Consider the following 16391-nt stretch of genomic DNA (forward strand, 5'->3'; position numbering starts at 1 on the left):
GGCTGTTCCCCTCTGCTGGGTCGTCTTCTCCAGTGGGGTTTTGCTGCAGGAGAAGGGGAAAAGTCGGTTGGGTTTTGGGAAATCTGAGGGAGGCTGAGGTGGTTCCAAAAATTTTGTTGCCTCCCTGCTGCCTCCTCCCTAAACCTGATTTTATAATTTTTATGTTGTTGACTGGTTTGCAGGCCCCAGGCTGGGCCATTGGTGTGTTCATTCCCAATGATCCCTGTGCCTGCAGGGGTGTCTGCCCTGTCTTCCATGGTACCTGCCCTCCACGCCTTGCCCCAGCAGCTGCCTGATGAGATGCCAGGGCATGGGAAGAGCCAGCCCATGCCTTTGGGCCTGTCAGAGCTGGGATCCCAGGGAGAAGAGATGGGATTGTGGTGCTTGCCTCATGCCTTTGCTCACCTGCAGCTGTTTCCCAGGAAGCACAGGTCCAGTGGTGGGATGGCAGTGCTGGACATGTCAGAAACCACAGGCAGAAAGTGTGCTCCACGGAGGATAACTTTATTTTGGAACAGCTTTTCAGAACCAAGTAAGTAGAACACAAACTCTGCTGGTGCTTGGCATCAGGGGCTCAGTGAGACCACCCCACCTTGGCTTGGCTCACACCTACCCTGCGCCTTCACTGAAAAACAGGCTGGCATCTGGGCAGGAATTCTCTGGAAGTGCTCTGGCTTGGCATTTGCTACAACCCCCTTCACAAGCTGGGGGGTTGGACAGCGAGGCCAATCTTGGAAGCACCCAAGTCATCTGGAGAGCAGAACTCTCCAAGAGAGAGTTAAATCCAAGAGCCCTGTTTCACGCTTATTCAACCACCCCTCTGAACCTGCTGCTGTGGGATGCCTGCCTTGTCTGATTTCCTCCCTGCCCTGCCTGCAGCTCTTCTGCTCCCACTGACAGCAATCTGTGATTTGTGGCCTGTGCTGGCCCAGTCTCACAAACCCAAATTTGAGGCAGGCTGGTGACGTGTGCTGGCAAGAACAGGAAATACGTGGTGCTGCTGCTGCAGGGGACAGCTGGAGCTCTGGACAGAGGGTCCCCGAGCAGCAAACTTCCTGCAGAACTGGCTCGGTGACGAACACGACGTGAAACAACAACGAGGAGGAACAAACGATGGGAAGTGCCTGCCTGACCAAGGCCAAGCTCGGTGTCTTGCCTGACCACATCCGGCCAGCTGCTGAGCCAGGACCTGTGGCTGCCCTGGGGCAGCTCCTGCTGCTCACTGCAGGAACTCCTCGTACTCCTTGGGCAGCAGGGAGCCCTCACAGGAGCCTCTCCTGGCTGCTGCTGCTGGTCTGAAGGTTTGGAGGGGAGAGGGAGCCATCAGCAGGGGAGCCACTGCAGCTTTGGCTCTGCTCTGAGGCTGCAAGACAGTGACAAAACACAAATCCTTGTGAGGGGAGGTGCTGGCTGTGCCTCACCTTGCTGGGCACAGGGAGCTGCCCACAGCTCGCCTGCAGGAATCTGGCCAGGAGGGCACAATCTGCAGGAATCTGGCCAGGAGGGGACATCAGACCCCACCCAGGCTGCTCACACACAGGACTCACCTGCCTGGGCTGGTGCCGCTCCGGGCGCTGCTCGCGGGGCTGGGGCTGCTGCCGCTGTGGAGGTTTGTACAAGGAGCTCTTCAGGTATTTGTAGAGGTTGCTCTTCAGGTGCAAGGGGTTGTAAGCAACTTCCACTTCCAAGTTGTTGAGAGCGCTCTGCTTGGAAGAGAGAACTTGAGTTTGCAACAGGCTGCGACAGGCGGAGGCTGTGGATTTTGCATGTTTGTGGGTTTTTTGGTTTCTTTTTCAGGGACAGTGTTGTAGACACTCCGAACCACCCACCCTGCAGTGAAAGGTGAAGGGATTTTTGGCTGTGCTGCAAACCATATGGAGCACTCTTAACTGTGTATAGAACAAGAGGCATCTCCAGACAGATCTTAATGGATTGAAACATTCCCTTGCCACCCTTTCCCATGCCCCGAATCTGCCAACAAGCTGGAACTGCCTTTCTGGGCACTGTCACCCTCAGCTCTGCTTCACAAGGCCTCTTCCCCCCAGCAGACACCAACACTGCTTCCAAGGACAGGTATTTGCTGTCCACGGAGAAAGCTGTCTGCTGGGAAGGAGTTCTGGAGTGCAGCGTCACCCTCCAGCTGTCACTAGACACTGTCACAGGCATTTCCTTCTCTCGTTATCTGCTGAGGTGATAACGAGAGCTGATAATGAGTGACTCACCTCGATGGGGCCCCTGACTCGCTCGGGGTGCTCAGCCAGGAGGGCCGGGAAGGCTGATGGCAGCAGGAGCTCTCTGATGGCCACTGCTTTCACCAGGAGAGTGGCAGAGTCAGAGGGGACGATGACATAATAGGGGTGCACCACCACGTTCCAGTTTGGTCCAGTGGCCTGGGGCTCGTGCCTGGCCAGGAGCATCCACTTTCTTTTCTAAAGGGCAAAATCCAGGTGTGAACAACAGCAACAGCCACTTCCTTCAGCGCTGCCACCGTGGGCTCAGGGCAGGCACACTCACACATCATGGAAGTGAAACTATTCTGCAGCAGGCCTGAGGACACATTTAGTTTTGTTTTTTTTTTTTTAGCAAGTAATTTCTTAAGAAAAACACCCGATTTTGGTTTGCAGCTTGTCAGTAACAGCCAGTTCTCCACAGTCCAAGCCTTGGTTAATTATTTTTGCTGTTAAAGTCTCAAGTCTAACTCCAACCCTGGCATTTGCACTTCACACCTCCAAACACTCATTTCTGCTAGGTTTGAGGGTCTTCCCTAAGCTCTGATGAGCTGTAGCATCTTTCCAGCAGATTGAAGGATCTACAAGCCCAACTCTGGCCCATGAGATGAGGTTGCAGCTTTTAAAATGTTTCCTGGTGCAGCCAGACAGGTGTTACAAGGCGTGCACTCACTGTTCCCTTCCCTGTCACAGTGCCATTTTCACACACTCACCAGGAGGCTGTGACACAAAGCGTGGAAGCTGTGCTGGTTTGTCTCCAGTTCATCCCAGTCCAGCTGCCAGCAGCTTGTGGGCTTGATGATGAAGGGCAGCCCGTAGAGTACAGACTCACAGACCCCTTCAGACTTCAGAGCCCTGCCAGGATACAGCTCATGTTAGTGCTCATCGTTTTAAGAACAACTGCACAGCTTAGAAATTATCCTGGTGGGTTTTTTTTTGTTTTTTTTTTTCTATAAATAAACCTCAGAAAAGACACTGGAGAGCATCTCTGTGCTCTACCCTGTGCAATGAACTGCTGCCAGGAAAGTGAATTCTTAGGTGAAATCACAGCACCGTGAGGCTTTGCTTAGGCTCTGACATCCAGTTAATTGCTGTGGGTAATGAGGTCATTAGGTAATGAGAGAGCAGAATTACCACAATAAAACATTTCACTGGGGTGAAAAAACTTTTGCAGGAATGGCATCTGTGGTGTCACCCTCACTGAGTGCTGTGGTGACACCGGGTGTGACTGTGGTCTGCACGTGGGCTGTGCTGTTCCATGAGAGGAAGAGTGATGGAACTGGGGTTTTTCCCACCAGAATTTGGCTCACCAGCACCCCAGAGCCTCCTGGTGATGCCAGCAGGCCCCAGGAAAGCGAAGCATTTCTTACAGCCTCCCCCAGTTACCCAGTGGGGAAAAGGAACACGACTCACTTGAGCACCCGGAGTTTGTGCAGAGCTGTGGATGGCCAGGCTGCCATGTGCCAGGGACAGCTGGCATCTGCTGCCCTCCCAGTGCCATCAGCTGTCCCCAAAAGCAGGGCTGGGTCCAGCAGCCTCTCCTGCAAATCACACTTCAAGCACACTGGGAGAAGGAGAACGGTTTAGGTCGCTGGGATGGGCAACGTTAAGCACATGACATGCTCAAAGCACTTCCAAATTACTGTTTTCTAGCAACTATTGGGGGAAGGAAAATACCAAAGCCTGGCACAAGGCATCAACCTGTCCCAGATCCCTCTGCAAGACAGCCTTTATTTAAATGCAGCTCTCTGTCAGACAGCCTTTATTTAAGTGCAGCTCTGGCACAGACTCTGTTTTGAACACAATTTTTAGGGCTGTTCAACTCTCAAGGCTCCTTTTTACCTTGACCACGTGGCTGTAAATTCACATGCCCCCTCCAGGCACATTTTTGCTGCAGAATGGAAACGACTGCAGCCTCAGCAGCTGTGGCAGCAAAGCAGCAGCTTTGTAAGCCTGATGATTTTCCAAGTTATCCACAGACCTCACCTGGGTCTCTAAATGGGAGGGAAGGTGCCCTTAGGACAATCCTGGGTAACCTTTAAGGCCGAGGGATTCAGGAGATCCTTGAAGGGGAGCAGAGGGGTGTAGGAATGTGCCCCCTATGGACAGAGTGACAGAACCTTCCTCTGTCCCCCAAAAAGGAAAGAGCCCAGAACTTTCTCCCAGTGATCAGGTAGAAAAGTCACTGATAGGACCTTGGGGACTTCACCTCGAGTTTGGGGACAGCTCATTGGCCATGAGCCAAAAGGTCCCGCCTGGGCCATTGAGTAGCAAAGCACAGAACAAAGAAACCAAATGGCTTTTGTGAGGTGTCTTTACCAGGAGCACAAGCCTGTGGCACCTGGATCGCTTTGAGTTTGTTATTTTGCCTCTATTAAACCTTTTTTGTTCCTGACGCTGTCACATCAGCCTCCTGCTCCTTTTATGCCTCCCAAGGAATGCTGAGCTTTTCTGGGGTGTAACGTTGGGGTGTTGAGAGCTCATCGGATCAGCTCGAAACCCCCCGGGCAAAACGCTACAGAGGGGAGAGAAAATGAAATACTTAAGGTGTTCTTGGGTGCAGCAGCGTGGCCAAAACCTCCTGAGGGAAGGAGGAGATGGAGCTGTTCCCTCTCTGTGCCATGGTCATGGAGCCACGTTTTGAACAGCATCTCCAGGCTGATGACGTTGTCCTCTACAGTTTGCACCTCGATGTCCATGCCCAGGATTGCCATATCTGCAGGGAAAAAAAGAAAAAATAGGTGGAAAAGCACCAATATTTTCAGCCACTGAAAAGATTTCTTCAGCAATTATTAAACTGCTTTGTTGGATGTGCAGACAAATGTGGTTTGATGTAGCAACAACTTTTAGGCATGGAGAAATGTAGGCTGGACAGCAGAGTTAGGCAGGATATAAAAAAGATAAACCCCAAAAATCCCCCAAAACCACCTACAAATTATATCTCAAAGGTGCATCCAGATGAGAAGCTAGCTTGAAGCCCATCAGATAAACAAAAATAAAATGGGATAAATAAAGGGAAGAGAAAAAACCCAATTTGCAAATTGCATAGGACGTGCAATATAACCACTTGTAAACCCAGAAGGTAGAGTGTGGTAGCACTAATAGCTTTACCATGCAGCCAGGATGTGGAAAGGCTTTCTGAGAAGAGGAATAAATAGCAGAAATAGCCTTTTCTCCCCTCCTTGTGTTTACCAGGCCAGCAAGGGGATTAAAAAACAGTGCTGCATCCATCTACACTGAGAAATCTTTTCATTTCTAATGCCATTTGGCAAAAATGACACTTAGGCAGTCAAAAAAAAAAAACAAAAAAACAACCCAAAACCAAAGAAAAATCCCCAGAAATGGAATAATTTCTAGCTGGCAAATAACATAACTGCTGTAATGACTGCAATTCTTCAAAGGCTCTGCAGGACACACTTTTTGACTGTCCCCACCTCCCAGCCTTGAGGAAGAGATTATGTTGTGTCTCTGCAGCAAAGCAGACTTGACTCCCACTCACAGCAGATCTTTCACACCCCTTGCTACTAAAAAAAACTTTCCTTGTCCTCTCTGACTGTCCCTGGCTGCTAGGATATTTATTTATTTATTAGTTCTTAACTTCTTTTTTTGGTTCTTTATTTTTTTTAGTTGGAAGCTGCTCCTCATGACCCGAGCTGTTCCCAGCTCCAGCCCCTTGCCCTGAGTGTTCTGCTCCCATTTCCCTGCAGAATTCACTGTTGTAGGATGATTCTGTTTTGGATGCATTCCCTACAGATTTTAGACTTAGGATTCTTTCAGGGATGTGCACTGAAGAGGGCATTAACAGCCCAGAAGACAAAGCACCAGGAAATCCATGTAATTCGTGTTACAAGCAGTAAAACACAGCTGACAGGGGGAATTATTTGTGTTTTGGGGCTGGTAAATGCTTTAGTTCCTCCTTCAGTAAATATTTCCCTGGTTTTTTTGGGTTTTTTGAATTTTTTTCCTCTATAATAGATATTTAATCACTCACACATCTGCAGTTGGCACAAGACATGACAATTTTAAAAGAAATTCACTGAATTCTTCAGGAAAAACAGGTTGGGGTGCCAATATCTCCTGGGCAGTGGGTCTCAAACTTCCTGGAGAGCAGAGCCCAGGTAGAGAAAGCAGCCCTGGGACTTGCAGAAGATGGGCTGGGGTCATAAAAAAGGCATTAGTGCTTTATCTGCAGGACTTGTTTGTTTTTGTCAAAGAGAAATAGCTGGGAGCAGTTCTCTCCAGCACATGCAAATATTAGCTTTTGTTAGCAAAAGGACTGGCAAGGCTCAGCTGCTCTCAGAGAGTGTGATGGGGCAGGGAAGAGAAATAATAATAACAGTAACAGAAATAACAGTAATAGCAGTAATAACAGTAATAACAGTAGTAGTAATTATAATAATATTAGTAATAAAATATATAATTAAGATTATATAATTAAAATCGAATAATAGTATAATTATATTGATAATTTATAATACAATATAATAATAATTTAATTACAATACAGTAAAGTTATAATAGATAATTATATATCAATAGTAATTATATTAATAGTTATTATAATTATACTAATAATGTATTGATCATATAAAATTGATATTATATAATTATAATAATAGTGTAATTATATTGATAATATAGAATATAATTATAATATAATTATACTACAATACAATTGTAATATAGATAATGAATTATTAATGATAATGATAATAGTGATGATGATGATGACAATTAGCATTATTAATAAAAAAAAAATTATTACAATTAGAGACCAGGCCATCCAAAGGCCAGGAATCCTGTTGGTTATTCCCCCAGATTATTCCCACCTCAGATGTCCTTCTCTCCACAGGTTTAGTTAAATCACTTTGCAGTGATTCTGAGATCTCAGCAGGTTCAAAGCTGTTCTAAGATTTGCCAGCGTGGGGTTTTCAAACTGCTGAAGTCTTTTCCAGCTGCACTAACCTGAGAATGAGCCTGGGGAGGGGATATCCTGATCCTGCTCTGGATGTTAAAAATGTAAGTGGGTCCAAATAGCCCCTAAAAAACTAATGGGAGAAATCTGCTCAGTGAAATGAAGCTCTTGATTAAGTGCTGCATCACAATATTTATTTTCTTGTTCAACACAGCACCAATCTTGCACTTCCTGCACGCTGGATCTTGCAAATTCAATGCTCATTACTGTAATTTTTTAATAGGAAAATGGATTTTTTTTTCTGCAACAGAAGAAGGGAGGCCCAATGGGTATCACAAACCAGTTGGGCTCATTTTTCCAATTATTTGATCTATTCATCCCCTGTTGCTTTTCTTAGAGAGCAAATAGTTCATCCACTCAGAAAATCAGAATTTCATCCCTTGGCATTTCAATGGCCTTTATGTCCACACTGATATTTTCATTCCATTTACTGAGTGAAAGGGCTACACAAAAATCCACGTTTAGAAATCATTTGGGTGGGGTTTTGCATCCCTGTGACAGAGAGGCACAGAGCATCCCCTCCTCTGTGGAGCTGAGCTTCCAAAGCTTCCCCGCAGGATTCCCAATCCCTCCTGTCACAACCGACCAGAAATTTGCTGCAACCACGAAAGAAAATGAACAGCAAGAAACAAATAACCCTGCTTGTTCCTCAGTAAAAACTAGAAATAACCCCTTTTAATCCTGTTGGAATCTGAAATACAAAGAATGCTCAGAACTTTGGGCCTGTAAGGCAAAGCTTAGAGTTAAACACAAGATTTGATGTGAGACTTTAGGAATGGCCTCCAAACTTGAGTGCTGGAAGCAATAATGTAGATTTATAGTTTAAAGCACAGACATGTTAAGCTAAGTGAAAGAAAGCTGAGAGTTTTAGAGTTTGAGATATAGAAAAATTAGAAGTAGCTACAAAGGTAATCAGAGAAACTAGAATGCAGTACTGTGAGTTTGTGTGCCATGACATGATTAGCTAAGAAAACTTACACTGTAGCATGGGTCCATAAGACAAAATATTTAAGAATTGGGTAAAAAAAATATAATAATATCCTTGTTAGCAGTGTTTTATTAGTCAATAACTCCTTAGGAAGTCTTGTGACTAAAGGTCTTATGGCCTTCTGAACCATGCTGTAAGGATGTGAGCTGAACTCACATGTTCATGTCCATGTAAAAGATAAGAAAAATAAAGAATAGATCATTCTTTATCTATTCTATATCTAGATAATTCTTTATCTATTCTATATCTAGAAAATTAAAATAAAAAAAGATAAGAAAAATAAACCACATCATCTGAAAAGCTCAGAACTCCTGTCTCTAACTCCTTCAGAACTTAAAAAATCCCAATTTAACCCTCTCTCCCAGGCTGCACATTGCTGGGAAGAGTTACTGTCACTGCCCAAGCCTCTTAATTACCTGGGTTTTGTCTCTGACACAGTTCCTGCTTCCTGCTGCTGCTTTCCTCCGTGCTCAGAGTGTGTTACCCCCATAACTCAATGCCTTTTTCTCTTTAACACCCACAGTGAAGCTGTATCCCACATGAATTTTAAATAACACCATGAGCTGAAGGAACACACTGGCAGTTCTTGGCTCCTTTTTTTCTGTCAAGGCTGGGATTGAAGTGCTCCAGATGATATTTCACGTTCAGACTCAGATGTTTATTATTTCTTATCTATGTTACAGTCTCACAGCAGTGAGCTCTGCAGCATTTCACTAGCAAGGCACAAAATGGCCCCACATCCCTCTCCACAAAGTCTTTTAAGGCTAAACTATCCAATTAAGAAACGACACCTAAATTATTTTCACTTTTAACCCAATAACTAATCACTCCAAGTTCACAATGTGGACTTTTTTTATCCAGTTACAAAACATCACCAAACCCATGGAGAAGAAGGTGAAGAAGGACCAGCCTCTGCCTGAAACCTCCATCTTGCTTTATATGATATTTCTAAAACCTTAAACTCTAAGTTCGCACCTTGTGATATTACACATTTCTATTCAAACTCCACAGCCACAATCCCAGTTCTATCATTCCATTTTGGAAGCTTTCTCCACAGCCTCAGGTCAGTGCAGTGTTCTCCTAGGGGTCAGTGCCTGGCAGCACAGAAAGCCTGAAATTCTCTGTGGTTGTGATATTTTGTGAAAATCCCTTTGCTAGGATTTTCTTCTCCTGAGAAGCTGAGAAGGCCTCAGCTTCAAGTGTAAACAATTTGTGATCTGCTGCTGTGGAATGCAGCAGGTGCTTCCTCCATTGGTCAGTGTGGGATGTTTCTGCTTGGTGGCCAATCCAGGAGGCAGCAGCTCTCGGACTCTCTGGGAGTCACAGAACTTTGTTATTCATTCCTTTCTATTCCTGTCTCGCCTTCTGATGAATCTTTCTCTCTGTTCTTTGTAGTATAGTTATAGTGTGGTCTTTTTTAATGTAATATATATCATAATATAATAAACCAGCCTTCTGAAATGGAGTCAAGATCTCTCCTTCACTTCACCAAGTCCAGACTGCCCAGAAGGCCCACGGTAACAAATGGTGACCCCAGACGTGGCAATAATTCTCAGCAGCCAGGACTCCAACAACACAGGAGGTCTGCAAGTTCTGCAAGCCCCAGAGAAGTGCTGTGGTACAAACTTCCTCCAGCCACAGCAGTCCCCACTGACCCAAGGGACATTAAATGGCCCAAAGGGAAGTGGCAGATGTTGGATTGTCGTGCTTCCCAAAGCCATAACCCCTAAAAATGCCCTCCACTCACCACTGCTGGGCTCCTCTGCTGGCACACACTGCTCCACATCCTCAGGCTGCAGGAAATCTCTCTTCACAACCTCAATGACCTGTATTCTTCGCAGGCTCACCAGGTCTACGTCTTGTAACTTCTTCTCCAGCTGCTTTACCATGTCTCTGCTGGGCTGGCTGGTCAAAATTGTGATCTGGAACACAAATCAGAGCACGAAGAAGCTGCCTCTACCCCAATTCTCTCCAGAGAGGTGAAGATGTTGAGTAGCACTGGTCTCACTATGGAAAGAGGAAAAATCTTGCTGAAATATCTCATCTATTCAAAAGCAGATTTATAAGCAATTTTTCGTTGAGCTTTGGCTCATATTTAAGCCAATATGAAATGGATTGAGAGGTTCACTGGAGGAACATCTACAGGTTTTGTGCTCTGTGCTCTGCACTTGTGATCACTGAGTCTCTGTGTGTAAGAAGGGACTTGCGCATTCATTACAGTTCAAATACACTAAACTTGGCCTTCTCCCTTGAAAGCTGAATGGGAATTTTATCTCTTTTTTTAATGTGTCCAGTCTATCCTAAAGATATTTCCAAAGAGAGCAGCAGGAGGTGTGACTCCCACCACCCAGCTTTGGTCTGATACTGAGAAAAGGAAACAAAAATTCAACTTACTCTGCATTAAAAAATGCTTGTGATTGGGAGGGAAGAGAAACTGCAATCACTTAAGTGTCTCAAGTGATATTTTACACTTTTATTTAAACTACACACTTATAATTTCAATTTTTAACTTAATAACTAACTACTTGTGGCTTGCAATGTGGACTTTTTAATCTAATTACTTAAATCTATGAAGAAGAAGGGCCAGCTTCTGCTTTAAATTTTTTATCTTGTTATATATGTATTACTATATTCTAAAACTTTCAACTTTACGTTTTCTACTATGTGATATTACACACTTTTATTCAAACTATACACTCCTAATCTTAGTTCTGTCATTTCATTTTGGAGGTTTTCTCTAGGGTCAAGTGCAGTGTTCTCTTGGGGTCAGTGCTTGTTAGCACAGAAAGTCTGAAATTCTCAGTAATTTGATCAGGTTCTGACAGAGAGCCTCACTCATTGCTGTTCTTCCTTTATTTCTGCTGTTCAGGTGCATCACCGTGCACATAACACCCACGTGCAGAAGCCATGAATTCCAGAAAATTCCCCTCAGAAACACATTAATTACAGTTCAAACACACTAAACTTGGCCTTCTCCCTTGGAAGCTGAATGGGAATTTTATCTACTTTTTTAATGTGTCCAGTCTGTCCTAAAGATATTTCCAAAGAGAGCAGCAGGAGGTGTGACTCCCACCACCCAGTTTTGGTCTGATACTGAGAAAAGGAAACAAAAATAAAACTTACTCTGCATTAAAAAATGCTTGTGATGGGGAGGGGAGGAAATTGCAATCACTTAAGTATCTGGAGCAGAAAGAGGCCTTTTTTGAAACTTCTTTTTGGCCTTTTATAAGGGTGAACTCCCTCCTGCCTGTCAGTGACCAGAGCCTGTCCCTGCAGCATGTCTTACATCCCCTTGCAAAGAGAAGTGCAATAAAATTGCATAATCTAGAAGAACTGGAAGGATAATTGCATAATCTAGAAGAACTAGAAGAATAATTGCACAATCTAGAAGAATTAGTCTAGAAGGACTGCTTAGGGGAGTAAAAACTCCCTGTATCCATGGACTAACTTATTTTTTAATGTTGCTTGTTCCTACAAGTATACTAGAAAATATCCTGGATTTTGTTGTGTGTCAGAAAAGGTCTTGTGTCCAAAGCGTGCTCTGTTTGTTCCAACCCCCAGCTTTAAAGCACAAATCACCTTTCAAATGGTCAGGATAAATACTTTAAAGCCCCAAGAAAGGCAGAAAATCAGTAGAAAAGTTTCCTGGACAAACACTGGGAGTGAGTCTCAATAGCAGCCTGGTCACAGTGTGACTCTGTGAGACTCTGGAAGGGTTTAAGGAACCTAAACAAAGCAGAAAGACTTGGCAAATTTCACTTGTGGGAATCCCAATTTGTTTTTTATGACGGGCAGGTGGAGCCTGAGCCTGGGAAGTCTGAAATGCAGGATTGCTTGGAGCTGATATTTTCTGCTGTCCAGAGGAAAACATCCCTGTGTGAGACCTTTCCCCTTGATAACTCCCTGTCCTTTCGTGTCAGTTGATACTATTTAAAAAAAATACTTCCTCCTGTGAACCTTGCTCTGCTTTCTGCATTCACACGTCTGTTCTCATGTGTTATGGGCAGCTTCCCTCCCCTTTATGCAGAATCACACATTTAGAGCTGAAAACACAGCCATCAAAATCCACCAAAAAGTGTGTCCACCAAAAAGTGTGTCCACCAGAATCTATCAGATCCTGGACCAAGACAGCTTTCCCTAGATGTGTCCCCTTTTCCACAGGAATCAGTCCAGAGGGATTTGAGGACTTGATTTCAGGACTTCTGGACAGTGGATCTCTGAAACATCCAGAGTGTGAATGCCTAAATTTTTCTGCACGTTCACTGCACACGAAATACACATTTATAAATCACAATGATGTGGGATGGCTCCCACTCCCCTCGCAGCATTTTCTTACCTCAACAGAACTGTTTGTGGAGCCTCCTGCAGCTGTGTGCCTGCTGTACTGCTTGAACTGCTGCAATCCATCCTGCACAGCTTGCAGCACTCCGTTCCCCCCCGGGGGGAAGCTGCCTTCAGCCGGCAGCGAGCGGAGCTCCGAAATGCAGGCTCGAACTCGGGCAAAGTTTTCTTTCACTTGCTGCAAAACAGGGTTCAAGGAGAGGCAGGGGTCTTAAGTTACAAGACGTGGCTGGGGGTGTGAATTCTATCTGTCAGAGGTGGGCAGTTATCTTCTGCTCATTGGGCAGTTTTCTTTATCTCTTCCACAACCAATCCTCCCTCCAGGAGATCTCTTCTGTTCATGGGCCATTAATTACTAATTATCTTCTGTTAATGGGCAATGAGTGTCCCTGCATGGCTGATCAAATTCCATCATCCCACTGGCAGATGCTCTGCCCAGGGGAGGAGCCAAGCATTCCTGCCTGGATACAATCTGACCCTGGGAACACCACAGCAGCCTCTGCCCACTGCATTCCCAGAGGAGCAGCTTTCTTCTCCCTGCATTCCCAGAGGGAGAGCAGGCCCATCTCCAGCAGCCCTGGAGCTTCAGAGGAAAACTCCAGCCTTGTCCAGGATCCCTGCTCCAGCAGAAGCACAGCTGGCCCTGCAGGAGGGCTGAGCCACCATGGAATGGCACTGCTGCCACCACCCTGATCCACAGGGTGGCAGGTCATGTTCTGACTCTGGCAGTGGTTCGTTTTCTTTATTTTATTTTTTTTGTACTATTGCATTTGTATTTTTAATTTTCCTAGTAAAGAACTGTTACTCCTACTCCGGTATCTTTGCCTGAGAGCCCCTTAATTTCAAAACTATAATAATTTGGAGGGAGGAGGTTTACATTTTCCATTTCAAGGAAGGCTCCTGCCTTCCTTAGCACACACCTGTCTTTTCAGCTGGTAAACAACATGAAATAGCTCTCCATAACGTGGAGGAAGGCTGGTGGTCACAGAGAAGTCAGCTCACCTGAACCTCACCAAGAACTCAGCAGCTCAACTGGTACATTGTGGCCACAGGAAAGATATTGAGTGAACTCCACCAAATTTATTTACAGCAACACAAGACACTGCTGCCAGAGGTCACCTTCCCCACCGAAGAGGCAGCACGTGAACGTGGGACTCATTTTGCTTCAGGTGTGTGGAGCTCTGGGTCACTGAAGCACCCCTGAGCCCTGGTTTGCAGAGTGGCCTTTCAGTGGGATGGAGTGAGAAGCTGCAAAGGCTCTGCTCAGTCCTTACTCACTCCCACATTACATTTTTTGGTGCCTCAATGCTGATTTCTTGTCTTGCCACCATTTTTGCTCTCCTCCAGTTGTCTACTTTCACTCTGGCTTCTCCTTTCTTTGCCCTCCCTGCCCTTTCCAGGAAGGCTTTATGGACTCTCCTGCTGGGGAGACCAGTGGGAACAGAGACCATAAACAAGCACAGAGGAAAGGTTAAAAGCAGGGTAAGTGTGTGTGACACTTCCCCATGTACTCTCCCCATCTCTATTTTCAGCTCTGGGGCTTTCCTCACTTCATGATTTGTCTAACACAGCTCTGAAAAACAGCTTCAGTACAGCAGCTGACGTCTGCTATTGGAATGCAGCACCCAAAAAACCAGCAGAGTGAATACAAAGAATGGCTTAAAAATTATTAAAGTTATTGTAAACATGTTTTGCAGTTAAACTTATAATTTGTTCTTGATTTAGCAGCAGGAACAGAGAAGGCACCTACTCCTATTTAGAGAAAGAAAGGATAAAATACAAGCATGTTCTTCAATGTAGCCAGAAGAGTAAATATATTAAGAAATCCCTGGAGGATAAAGCAAATAAATGCAAATTAGGAACCAAGTACAGGTTTCACAATGACAATTATTAACCACTGGATGAAATTATCAAGAGAAGTACTTGATTACCCATCTTGTCTTCAGATCAAAACTAGATGACTTTCTGGAAGGAAGTTTTAATGAAATAGGGGTACTTTAGTGAAATATAATAGCCTGTGATGTGAACATACAAACCCGTGATCTAAGGGCTCCTCTGCCTTTAAAAACTCTGACTGTCAAAATGAGGAACTGTTGTTTAAATTAAAAAGACAGCTGATCAGGAGCAGCAGTCATAAGATTGTCCTTGTCACATTATCTATAACCTTTCCTACAAAACAAACACCGCCATTACCCAGAGTCTTCCTGCAGGTCACATTTGCTAATTTACTCTTGACCTCTGGCTTTTTATTTTTCTCAAGATGTGAAGACTTGCCAAAATGTTTTTGTGAATGTGAAGACTTGCCAAAATGTTTTTGTGTCTTCAGAATGTTCCCACCATTGCTGTATAAATTGGAAGGGTTAATCCCGTGTGTTTACAGTGATGCTGTGTAAATGGGAGTGCTCAGTGTAATTATTTCTAACAGGATGACTTCAAAAATTCTTGTGAACTTTAAGATTTATATTCCCAAACTATTACTGCAGAGCTGCTGCTCACTCTCCATCTACATTTACTCCTGTGCAGAGCCATAAGTAAGAGCAATATTTGTTCTTAGAGCTCTGTATTTAAAATCTGTGTGGATGTGGCACTTAGGAACATGTTTAAGTGGTGGATTTGGATTCTAAACCCAGGGCTGGGTTTAGAATTGGATTCAGTCTTAGAGGACTCCTCTGGATGATTCTGAGAGCAATATTTGTTCTTACTGACTTTGATCTCTGTATTTAAAATCTGTATGGATGTGGCACTCAAGAACATGGTTAAGTGGTGGATTTGCCAGGGCTGGGTTTAGAATTGGATTTAGTCTTAAAGGACTTCTCCTGAAATCACAGAATAATGTGTGAATATATAGCAGCACAGATATATTTTTTTTTAAATATACATATATATAGATAGACAGCTATTCAGCACAGATATATATATATATGTATTTAATTATTATTTTTTTAACTCTGCACCTTTCCCCTTCAACATCCAGAACCTCTCACATTGGTAATATTTGTCCAGCTCGAGCTGTGTGTGGTAATTCTGGCAGAGAAGCAGCACACAGCACAAAGCAGCACACGAAAAGTGCAACAGATGCTCCAAAACAGATGTTTTAGGAAGGAAGAGCACAAAAACCCCTAATTTATCAGGTTGACAGATCAAAAATGAAACTCCTCCTTCTCAACTTTACGTGCCATAAAATTCACCTCACAGCGAAACGATCGCTCTGAGAACGGCCGATTTTTAAGATGTGAATTTATACACAGATTTTTAGATATGAATTTAGATGTGAATAATTAACTTTTTTTTTTTTTTCCCTGAGCATACCGTGAAGGGCAGCAGACACTCGTGCTGGGGCTGCACCACGTAGAGGCTGAGCAGGGGCACCCTGCAGGGCCCTGCCAGGCCACATGCCAGGCACAGGACGTTCTCCAGAGCCTCCGAGAGCACGGAGCAGGTGTTGGCCCAGGAAGGGGAGGTGGCATCCACCACCAGGATGTGGGATGGCTGCTGGCTGGGGGCTTTGGCAGCAGGGAAAGTTCTCCGTGCTTCTGAGGGGAATTTTCTGGAATTCATGGCTTCTGCACGTGGGTGTTATGCGCGCGGTGATGCACCTGAACAGGAGAAATAAAGGAAGAACAGCAACGAGTGAGGCTCTCTGTCAGAACCTGATCAAATTACTGAGAATTTCAGACTTTCTGTGCTAACAAGCACTGACCCCAAGAGAACACTGCACTTGACCCTAGAGAAAACCTCCAAATTGAAATGACAGAACTAAGATTAGGAGTGTATAGTTTGAATAAAAGTGTGTAATATCACATAGTAGAAAACCTAAAGTTGAAAGTTTTAGAATATAGTAATACATATATAACAAGAT

The 16391-nt window shown here is 44.6% G+C and overlaps 1 protein-coding gene across 2 annotated transcripts; it reads right to left on the reverse strand.

Annotated features, from left to right (window-relative positions):
- Positions 1-488: 488 nt before the first annotated feature.
- Positions 489-16090, reverse strand: LOC119700774 (meiosis 1 associated protein). 2 transcript variants are annotated; one of them, XM_038136390.1, is made up of 9 exons: positions 15842-16090; positions 12528-12710; positions 9939-10113; positions 4771-4944; positions 3642-3792; positions 2942-3083; positions 2223-2429; positions 1548-1703; positions 489-1363 (listed from the first exon to the last, which is right to left on the reverse strand). In XM_038136390.1, the coding sequence occupies exons 1-9, from the start codon at positions 16088-16090 to the stop codon at positions 1220-1222; spliced, it is 1581 nt and encodes a 526-aa protein (XP_037992318.1). In that variant the 3' UTR covers positions 489-1219. The 2 variants fall into 2 exon arrangements, with proteins under 2 accessions (XP_037992318.1, XP_037992316.1); XM_038136388.1 differs by having other exon boundaries at positions 489-1703.
- Between the last annotated feature and the right edge of the window lie 301 nt (positions 16091-16391).

This window comes from Motacilla alba, chromosome 4, assembly GCF_015832195.1.
Source record: "Motacilla alba alba isolate MOTALB_02 chromosome 4, Motacilla_alba_V1.0_pri, whole genome shotgun sequence".
Lineage (NCBI taxonomy): Eukaryota > Metazoa > Chordata > Aves > Passeriformes > Motacillidae > Motacilla > Motacilla alba.